This window comes from Vigna unguiculata, chromosome 10, assembly GCF_037176805.1.
Source record: "Vigna unguiculata cultivar grain cowpea cultivar isolate G323 ecotype 2 chromosome 10, ASM3717680v1, whole genome shotgun sequence".
Lineage (NCBI taxonomy): Eukaryota > Viridiplantae > Streptophyta > Magnoliopsida > Fabales > Fabaceae > Vigna > Vigna unguiculata.
Window position 1 is genome coordinate 42,405,471 of NC_140801.1, and position 11,588 is coordinate 42,417,058.

General features: G+C 32.9%; 1 protein-coding gene across 2 annotated transcripts; it reads right to left on the reverse strand.

Annotated features, from left to right (window-relative positions):
• Positions 1 to 317: 317 nt before the first annotated feature.
• LOC114165683 (transferring glycosyl group transferase) lies at positions 318 to 4,045 on the reverse strand. 2 transcript variants are annotated; one of them, XR_003599754.2, is made up of 4 exons: positions 3,291 to 4,045; positions 2,272 to 2,435; positions 812 to 2,149; positions 318 to 619 (listed from the first exon to the last, which is right to left on the reverse strand). XR_003599754.2 is itself a non-coding variant. In XM_028050249.2 (3 exons), the coding sequence occupies exons 1-3, from the start codon at positions 3,898 to 3,900 to the stop codon at positions 1,064 to 1,066; spliced, it is 1,860 nt and encodes a 619-aa protein (XP_027906050.2). In that variant the 5' UTR covers positions 3,901 to 4,045; the 3' UTR covers positions 641 to 1,063. The 2 variants fall into 2 exon arrangements, 1 of the variants encoding a protein (XP_027906050.2); XM_028050249.2 differs by lacking the exon at positions 318 to 619 and having other exon boundaries at positions 641 to 2,149.
• Positions 4,046 to 11,588: the final 7,543 nt, after the last annotated feature.

The window sequence follows — 11,588 nt, forward strand, 5'->3', positions numbered from 1 at the left end:
CGATCCATATCTTTCCTGTACACTTTTCAATACCAAATTCTAAAATCTTATACAATTGTCTCTTATTAAGAAGTGATGTGTACTATATATTCAAAGTGCCAAATACTTTAAATCTAAAAAAATGTAATAAATATTAATAAAAGAGATTGATCTGTTTTCTTAAATTATTAATTAATTATGATTTTGAGAAAAAAAAAACAATTTTAAGTGTACACGTTAATGGTTTAACTAACTATATATATAAATGAATTGGTTAAAAGAAGTTTGAATCTCTATTCAAACTTCAAAGAAGGATATGATATTAAAATGTACTCAGAAAAGAAGGGGTATAAATGACTTCAGAGTAAGACATCTAATAATAGGTTAAGTTTTTCATGGAAATGGATTTGGAATATATACAGTCTTCTGAGAATTTGAAGATGTTAATCTAGTTAGCCTTTCGATGATTCTGAATCTGAAGGTGTCATGATTCTAATGCATGTGCTTGTCACAAAATTATTTCACAACACAATCTTGAAGTGAGGCCAACATTTTAAAAGAATAGAAAGAAAATTATACCGGGATAGCTACAGGTATAACTGGATGAGTTCATCATTAAGCACTGATGGAGTAAGAACACCTAAATCAGTGAAAAGCAGAGTGAAATACTGAGGAGGAATATAACTACTATTACCATGTTAAACACTAAAATTTTGAGTTAAACTCACTTCGTGTGCTTAAGTCATAAAAATTACTGTGTTAAATAGTGTATTCCAATCAAATTCTTACTGATCAATATAACTACTATGCAGAAAGATGCCAGCAAACGCACCTAGTAGCTTTCAGCAGCCACATAAACTGGCTTGTTCGTAATCTTGGCGACAATTGCACTTTGGCAAGTCCCAATCATGTTGATCATACCACCTCTTTCAACAACTCCATTCGCCCCAACAAAAACTATGTCAACCTCATCCATAGTATAAGCCATTGCATAGTCTATAGCAAGCTTCACAGGTACATCATGCTTGGCCAACTCATTGGATGTTAAAAAATAAGATGTATAAAGACTGGGTGCCATAAAGTGCTATGATTTATGACATACCACCGCGGTGCAAGACAAATCATTGTCTATACTCCACAAATTCAACTCTTTGAACCATTTCCGAATTGAATCCAGCTCCATCTCAGTTGACCAATAAACCAACTTTTTATCACCACGAAAAGATTCGCTCGCCTTACCAGAGCCAATTTTCGTGGCCAAAGAACTCTCATCAACTCTTCCAATCCTCGCACCTTTCTGTTCCAATAATTTTGTTACAATGTACACAAAGCTTAACCTATAATGGGCTTCTGAATCTTTTCCTGACAAAGACTCCACCTCAGCTACAATCTGCGAAACAAATCCATCAACCCAGATTTTCTCACTAGAAGATGAGCTTTTAGCATAAAAGAGTTCAAAATTGTTCGCTACAAAGAAGTCGTCATTGGGATTTTCTGACTCGGAAAACAGGTCTGAAGTGAGAAGCATGTTCCCATCCATAACCCACGTGCTATATTTATTCTCGATACACTTCTTAATTACATAGATCTTTGCCAAAATACCCTTGATGGTCTCAGAATTTGAACCTTCCGAAGTAAGTTTATACAATCCAACACTACTTAAAAATTGGTCAACATTAATTACAGGATGTCCCCTCCTTGCCAGATCAAATAAGGAGTCAGATGGAGGGCCCATAAGTATATAATTCCTGATATTTAGCCTCTCGAAGTGGCAGAGTAAGTTTCTTGCTATAGCATCCGATACCCCAAAAAGATTTACTAAGAAGACACTATCCCGCTTCTGCCGATAGTGAAGCAACAATCCAAGTTCTTCTAGGTTTGTGACAACCTTTCCAGGATGCACTTCTCTGAAACAAAAATCAAACCATTTTAAACTACTCAAAGGTTGCATTTCCAAAATATTGAAGTCCATATATCTTTTCTCAACTAATGTAGAATCAGGTCCAGCAGTTTTCCCGTAGTTTACTCCAGCATCTCTGTGAGAAACACTTAATGCTCTCTCATGCAGAAGATTTGTGTATATATTGAAGTAACCCCGGGACTGAATAAACTTTATGAACCAAGGTGTCCAAATCCTCTCTCCCAATTTCTTATACCATCCCGTAGACACCTGGAAAAATTTTCAGAACTAAAATTAGGAATGAACTGAACTGCTGACATGTATAAAAGAACAAAATTGAGAATTACATGAGTAAAGAACTGATGTTTTTCTCTTTAAAAGCATTTTATTACCATCCCCTCAAGAAATGGTTTATTGCCCTTTGCCTTGTTCTCGTCATACCACAGCCTGAACTCTTTCCATGGCTTTGGAAAGAGAATTTGACCCCATGTGCCAACTAACTGGTATAAGAAAAGCCTTGTCTTGTCATCCAACTGTATTTTGTTTCCATGTTTACCTGAGGTAAGAAACCAATTATATTATCAATAAACAATAACAGTGTATTGAATAAGCATAGTACAACTACATGACAACCATATAACCTACGAAGCTCGAACACTAGACACAAATACATATTGAACATTTTTATAAATTATTTAAATTAATAATCAAGATTATATTCAAAATTATCTGTAAAAATCTGAACACATAATTTCATATAAAAAAAGGATCTAAGTCATCTACATAAAATCTAAAAAGTGAAAAGAGAATCCAATTCATTTTAAGATATTTCAATCCTTGTTGATCACCATCATCAAACAAGATTAGATTCTTCTAAATACAATATAGAAGAGGAAACACAAAATGTAAATGTGAAACTTACACCGTGTCTTACTTTCTAAATTCTTACAAAATCACTCTGTTTGCCCTCAGTAGCATTCAGCTGGAACCATGTCGGAGCCGTAAACAAATGTTTTTTAAATTCAACACTTTAGGGAAGTACACGTATCGTGTGAGTGTTAAACACGACACAATAAGACAGCATTGAAGACATCAAACACAATAGACATAAGTTACACGAAGTTGATTTTCAAAGAACTTGTACAGATCTTAAGTTTATCATATCCATTTTCAAAATCATGATATCACACAAGCCAAAGTTGAGAATCGCATGGGTATTTTTAAATGTGGGCAAAACAGAGAGCAATGATGAACTAAGCTAAATGATATATCTAACCGAAACAACACATGACTTCAATCTACACAACAACCAGATTCGCCTAACAAGTAAACTAAACCTCACCAGCAACAACAGAGAAGTTCCATATATTATTAAAGCAGTGATGAATAAGCAAACAAGAGAAATCGGTACCTGGAACAAACCTTGCTCGCTGCAACGAAACCCCGAAGATGGAAGGGCTATAATTGGAGGCATTGTAGTAGAAATTGAGAATCACCGTCTTAACGAACTCATAGTAAAGCGAAGAGAGCTCCAAGTCATCCTCCACCACGAAGGCGAACTCGTGATCGGAAGTGGGCCACCAGGCCTCCAACCACTGGGCCTGCAGGCCCACATTGCCCGTCCTGTAATGCACAACCTTCTCCCCGAACTTCCAATCGAACGCGTCCACAAACTCCAAGATCTGACGTGCCTCCCGGAGCTTAGGGTCCACGGTCGAGGCGTTGTCGGAGGAGGCGAAGTGGTCGATGTGGAGGTGGAGGTGGACGCGGTCACCGAGGTAGTCGGCGGCGGCAAGGGAGCGTAAGCAGCGGGAGAGTGAGGCGAGGCGGTTGAAAGCGAGGACGTTGATAACAAAATTGAAATTGGGATGGATTAGGGTTGGAATCGGGTGTGGGAAAGTGGATCTGTGGTTTGATTCAGCAATGGCTGGCGAGAGAGAGAAGTGGTTGAAGGTGTAGAAGATGAAGGCGGCGAGGGAGATGAGAACGAGAGGGAGGAAGTGGCGCTTGGGTCCTACCATTGCAAATGGTGAAGCAGGGTTTTATATTTCACGGTTGCACAATTCTTGTTCACGGTTTCTCCGGTGTGGTACTCTCAGATTCTCAAACTCAACAACCTCTTCAGAGTCTTCCGCACAGCTTCTGCTCTCTCTAAACCATTACAATTTTTTTTTTTAATTAGTGCATAAATATTGAAAAAATAATTCACCACTTTAATCTATTAATTGATTTTTTTCCAATAAACCCAAATAAAAAGAACTTCTCACAAACTGAACAACACTATTTAAAATATATATATATATATATATATATATATATATATATATATATATATAAAAATAAAAGTATGATTTATAGATATTATTATATTTATTAAATAACTTTAAGTATCATTTATGAAGAGAGTGAGCATTTTGAAGACTTAATATCTAATTTCGTCCTTTAATTTTTTTTAGTGGAATTTTTAAATAGATCCCTAATTTTTCAATTGTCCAATTTAATCTTCTAGTTTTTTTAAAAAAGATCCAATTAAGTCTAAATTACTGACTAGAGCAACCAACAGAATATTGAATAGGACTGCATATGTAGCAAATTTTAAGACAAGTAGGAAAATTAATATTTTATTAATTGGGAAAGTGTTTTCAAAGTGAAAAACGTATGAAAAGTAAGTATTAAAAAAAGCGTCATGCTCAGTGGAAGAAGAAAGCGATTAGGGTTTTGTCGTTCGTGAAGATTTTTTGTTGTCGTTCTTTGAAGGTGCATTGATTTCTTCTCCCTTTCTTTGATTTTTCCTTCATATTTGGTCATCGAATTTATGTGTTCCTTTAATTTCATCATGTGATAGTGATTGTAGAGATTGAGTTTCTTCGTCGAGGGTAGAGCATTGGAAGGTTCTGTGCATTGGTGGTGAAAGGTACGCTTTAAGTTTTTCATTGTTCGATTTTGGGTTTCTATTTATGGGTTCTCGTTCTTGATATGTGTGTTGCCTACTATTGTTGTGTCATTGTCTCTGTGTTGTGTTTATTCGTGCTTTATCAGATTGTGGGTAGTGGATTGTATTATTGTTTAAGGCCCACCACGCACTTCTTTTTGGTTTGATTGTGGTCCCCCGTTTATACATTTTGTCTTATTGATTTTGGGGGCATGGGTTGTAATATGTCTTGATTTTGTGGGCATGCATATTTGACAAGGTAACTATTGTTTGTGTATATATAGGTTGAAATGTCAAACGATGTATTTGAAATGGTGGTCCACCATGGTGGTCATTTTGTTAATAATGAGGCATTGAAATATATTGGCAATACAAGTACGTGGTCTTGTGACCCAGATAGATGGAGTTACTTTGAGGTAGTAGATATAGTTAAGCAAATTGGATGTGTGGATATTAAGGAATTGTGGTATGCTATAGGTCTGGGTTCTTTTTTGGGTAAAAAGTTCCACCTATTGTGCGATGATACTGGTGCAATGGACATGGTCCATATTGGCAAGCGATGGGGTCAAGTCTATTTATTTGTTATACACACAATATATGCAGCTGAGATTGTTGAAATCTTAGAGTATCCAGTGGAAGATAATGTTCAAGATAATTGTGAAGGGGAGGGTGAAGGTGAAGGTCGGGTTGCTGTTGAGGTTGAGGTTCAGGGTGGGGTTCAGGGTGAAGTTCAGGGTGAAGATGAGGTTGAAGGTGGGGTTGAGGGTGGGGTTAAGGGTGTCAGTCAGGTTCAGGTTGAGGTGGAGGTTCAGGTTGGTGAAGATGTTCATGGTAAGAGTGATGTAATGGAGGGTAGTGGGGAGGTGGAAGTCCTTCATGAAGAACATGATGATGATGTTAGTGTGCCTTGTAGGAGTGCCTCTCGAAAGAGGAAAAAAGGGAAATCCAAGGCTGGTTTTGACTGAGAAGTAATGGATAAAGAGGATGAGGAAGTTAGTCATCATGATTCAGGTTGGTCTGGTGGTGAGTGGGAGTCAGAAGAGTTGGGCAGTGTGTGTGATAATGATTCAAAGGATGACAAACAAAGTTATGGCCATTTTCCAACCTTTGCCATGCCAAAAAGCATGGTTGATTATGAATGGGATGTTGGAACCTATTTTGGGAACAAGGCTGAATTCATAGATGCAATTAGAACATATGGAGTGCATAATGCTTGAAAGTCTTATAGGTTTTGTCCTTTTCTTGCAAAATTATAGAGCATTAAGTGCACTAGCAAAATTACCGAGCATTAGGTTACTGCATATGGAGAATGTGCACCAGCATACCAGATGAAAACTAGAATCTGCATGAACAAATACTAAAGTTACACCCCTGCACTGTTTTGATTTGTATTCGCGGGTTAATTACGTAAACCACAATATAGGAAAACTTTAATTTTTGTTTGAACTTGTTCCACAAGGTGTGTAAAAAAATTTGTTTGAATGAACCAAACATAATGTCCAAACATATTCAAAGATATAATGTAAGACTTCATCATCCAAAATTTGAAAATTCTATTCAATGATATTGTCCATAATATATTCTTTTTTGAATACACAATCACATTACAAGAGTTAAATTCATACAACCCATTCTTTCTTCATGGAATTCTCACTACCATTGATAGTAGGATCACATTCATTATACCAAAAATAAAAATCAACCATATCAACAGTTTAACCCACTTCTTTAACACCTTAATATCTTTCTCTAAATTACATATCTTCTTCCTCTATCTAAAAATAGTAGAATCCCTTTGGTCACCAACATCTTCAATGCACCATTTGAAATAATTGCATCCAAAAAAATCTGAGCTTCCACTCTTTTATTCACAAAAAAAAAAAAAAAACATAAACTCATGGTTACAAAAACATTAACAAAAACCACAGCAATAAACAAAACAAATTTTTCATTAACGTTACCTTATAGTTGGGACAACCCTAAAACTGTTTTCCCCCATTCTTTACAGTCCTTGTCGTTCTTAACACTACAAACTCTCTACAATTACAAATTGGGGTTATCGCAAAACACCTTGACCCAGATCCACTAGAGGGGATGTTATGATTTTGAATCGTTGAGGCATTGCATGAACAAGAAGAAGATGACACAGACCTAGCCATGACTCATCGAAAACCTAACCTATAGATGGTGTTCAATGAATTAGGGCAACGTTCAAAATGTTCCTTCATAAAGGGATGGCACATCACCACCACGACTTCCACTGATATTCTAAACAGGTGTCAATTTTTCATATATACTATGCCATCTCAACAAAATCTAAACTACGTTTACATCAAATTAACGGAAAGGACCAACTAATACGTTTTTAAAAAACTAGATGACTAAATTGGACAAATGAAAAACTATGGGTCTATATGAGAATTCCACTAAAATTAAAGGATGAAATTAGGTATTAAGCCTATTTTGAATTACAATATTATTAATCCATTTTTTTATAAGATTATAAGTAATTTATTTAAATAGAATCTAACAATATTATTAGAATTGGTATAAAAATAATTTTAGAATATTTAGTACAAATGTCAATTTTAATAAAAACATTAATATAACATCAATACAAAAATAAATTTTGTTTTAATTTGTAAAAGAAACAACATTTTTCTTTAAAAAAAGGAATTGAGTTGAATAATAAAAAAAAATTGAATTGAATACAAGACAATGATTGTGACATTGGTGTCATGTTATACTAATAGTGTCATGTCACACTAAGATTGTCACGTCATACTACTATTACCACATGGCATAATACGAACTTGACATGTGGAAAAAAACTCAAAAAAAAAAGAATAAAAAAAATAACGAACTGATATGACAAATCTTTAATGACATTGGTATAAATCTAACATAAAGGAACTAATTGAATCAGTTATTCAAAACATTGGACTTAATTGAAACAAAAAGAAAAAAAAATATTGGAACCTACTTATATCAATTCAACAAAAAATAGAACCAAAAGAATAATTTAGCTTTTTATTTTCTTCTTCTCGCTTTCTTTTTTCCTCTATACTGTATGGGTCGAACAACCTTATAGGGTAAGTCGATAAAGGTAAGTGAGAGTCAAGCAACAAATTATGTGTCACATGAGGCCTCTCCCAGCAGCCAACAATTAGACTGCTCACAAGACTCCATAGGTTTTGCAATGAGATTTCATTATGAAATCCTTACCTAAGAAGGGTTTAACAATAATCCTCAAATTAAACAACTTTACAAATGAAAACCCTAAATAGTAAATCTTCCAAATCAATTGTAACATAAAAAAATAAAAAAATTTACAATCAAATGTTTTCAAAATACAATGCATTAGGTTATTATTACTTTTTTATATAAGTTCACACACTCTTACCTACCGTCTCTTTCTAGCCTTCAAACATGTGGAGTAAAAAGGTTATGGATAAGATTCACTTGAACTATTTGGTGTGAATAAAAATGGACTCCAATTTGTCCTTCAAGGATAACCCGTGCATTTGGAGTAGTTAGGAAAGCGGTGGTAGAATTTCTCGTTCCTTTAAATGTTACCGAATTATTGACCGCATTTTTTTGCCATGCATTTATTGGAAGGACTACTACGATACTGACAAAGAATGGGTCAGACATGTTAGGGACAACCATCTACGATGAGATTATAAGATTTTTTTATACATAATCATAAAATAGGAAAGTAAAACAAATATCACATAAAAATATAGCATGTATTAATAAAATAAATTGAAAACTCTTTCAATTTTATAAAACTTGGATTTTTATTATACTTTATAAAGATTTTTGATTAATTTTGTAGTAACTAGTCAAGATAAATGGGTCTCACCATGACCAACAAAGTAACGCAAGGACACTTCATCTTGAGTACTAACTACTCATTTAATCCCAAGGTTATATCTCCAACTACAATAATCAAATCTTTGTTTATCATAAGTTTTATTTTGACATTAAATCATGTAATTGTATAAATAAATAAATAGGATAAGTGCATAACTAAAAATAAATATTTAATAAACATAAAGACCAGTATATGACTGGAGATAATATAAATGAATAAATAAATATAAATATAAATTGAATAAATAGGATCAGTGCACAATAGGAAATAAATATTAATAAATAAATAAATAAGAACGGGAATTAAATATAAATTAGAATGAGGTTAGCAACATCTCAAAATATAAGAATAAAAATAATTATGAAGAGATAAAAAGATAATAAAAGTAAAGATATAAAATTATCAATGTCTCATCCCCTTACCTTAACTATAGAAGATATGCCTGAAAAGTTTGAAGATGATCCTTGTAATTTATTTTTCTCCTCTTTCTTTTCTCACGCTCGCAGAGACTCTGCTTCTTTTTTTCTTATTGTCTCTCTTCTCTTCTTCCGTTTCATTTACCTCATCCATATTTATAATAACATTTGCAATCATTGCATTTAGTTTAGAATGCACTATTTTTTTTGTTTCAATTTCCTTGTGTTAATCTGGTTAGTTAGAGATTAGGCTTTCCAAGATTTTTATCTTGCATTACATTAAAATTAACATGACATTAAATGTTTGTTGTCCATCTTATCTTGTATTATCCACTGTTGATGCATGCATGTGAAGAAAAAATTGAAAGAGAGACTTTAGTTATTCTTACGTGATTTTTTCCTTTTTAATGTATTACAATTATATATACTAGCATACACACAGGCGTTGTCGTGCGCCTGTGTGTACGCATTTTTTATATTTGCGTGATATTATATTAATAGGTGGTGATAATATAATATTATTAAGTTAATATATAAAATAAAATTATATTTATTAAAAATAAAGTAAAATATATAAGAAAATATGAGAGAATAATTATTGATAAATAGAGAAAAAAAGTTTGTAAAAGTAATGGTTAATTTTCAAAAATTTAATAAATAATTATATTTTAAAGGGTAAAATTGATATTTTAAAATGTGGACAAAAAAGAAGGAATCCTCTTTATATATTGTTTATATATATATATATATATATATATATATATATATATATATATATATATATATATATATTAATTAGAAAAAATATTTTCCTGTAGTTTATACATATATTATGTTATAAGTTTTATAACTTATTTTATCATAATTATTTTAATTGTAAACACTTAATTAATTTTGATTCCCTGAATATTCATAATTTTTATATTTATATATTTACATGTTCTTGATTTATTATACTAGATATATTATACATGAAAAATAATGTACAAAATTTTAGGTGTTACATCCTGAAAACATTTTGATCTAAATTTTGAGATGTTACATGAGACGTCTCTAATTCTATCTTATTTTTTTACTTAATATTTTCATATTATTTTATTGGGTGGGGTGTCCCTAACCCATCTCTTTAACATATTCTATTCCTAAATATTATATATATATATATATATATATATATATATATATATATATATTATTTATTCTGTTTTATAATATAATCTTGGAACTAAATTATAAGTATTATTGCATAGTTATCGATTATATTTTCTTTTAAGTTTAAATTATTTTATAATTGAATGTTCTAATTTAGGGATTTAAATAAGCAAGTTTTATACAAGATGACATGTTCTTGATTTATTGACCATGGTAAAATTCATTTATCCTAACTAGCCATTAAAAAAATATTTTACACTTGCTTCATTAAGAATTAAACATACATGTGTGTGTGTGTAAAAAACACCTAATTACTGGGACGTAGTTGAGTTGGCGAAACATTAAACAATCGAAGTACCCCCATGGTAAAATCATAAAATGACAGCCAAATATGTAACTGCACGAAGTGACACATGTACATATAGAAGAAATCCCCGTCGTATTGTTCTCGACCATGACAAACGTTATCTATAACACTTACCCTCTGCAATGACACTATATCTGACGGCATACCCTTCTCGAACACACAAAAACTTTGCAACAATGAATTCAAGATCCTAGACCACCTATCTAATGAAAATTGCCCCCTGACCACTACTGACACCCACTTGTATCCTCCTTTATGCGACAAGTCATTCTCGACTAACTCTTCAACCAGATCTTCCCTATTATCTGAAATGATTTCTATAACCATTCCACCTATTTTAGATAATGAATCACTCAATGAATAGGTTAAGGGAAAAATACTCTGAATACCTGAACCCCCTATAGATCCTTCACTAGAATTACTACAAGACATACCTTACGTAAGTTGAAGTTGACGACACTAAGACTCATTTCGTACTAAGATATCTCAGTAGCATAGACAAACGTTTCCTTTCACACAAACCCAACCCTTACAAATGACCCTCTATTTATAGATGATACTTGAAGGATTTTCACCATTCCCACCTAAACCACTACCATCATTACACTTTGCGAAACGTCACACCAGCACAACTTACAGAGCGACTCTGCACATTCCCAGTTACCCCCTCACATTAAAACCTTCCACCTTTAACACCTTCACACATCCCATCAATTTCATTTAAACCTCTTCGTCATTACCTGCTACTGAAAAACCAACACGACAAATGTATCGGTCGCACATAGCAAGTAATGTGTATTTTATCGTTCTCTCCTAATGGACTTGTGCAATGCATGACAACTCTCAGAATTCACAACTCAATTAAACACAACATTTACAAAAACACTAAGAAACTCTTTTTGGTATTTTATCAAACAGGTGGTGTATAACAAGAAATTAACATAATGCATTTACAATTTGTCAAG

Coding starts and splice junctions, on each gene's coding strand:
- LOC114165683 (XM_028050249.2), bottom strand. CDS start 3,900: ATGGTAGGACCCAAGCGCCACTTCCTCCCTCTCGTTCTCATCTCCCTC. Junction 2,436..3,290: donor GCGAGCAAGGTTTGTTCCAG/GTACCGATTTCT, acceptor TTCTTACCTCAG/GTAAACATGGAAACAAAATA. Junction 2,150..2,271: donor AACCATTTCTTGAGGGGATG/GTAATAAAATGC, acceptor AAATTTTTCCAG/GTGTCTACGGGATGGTATAA.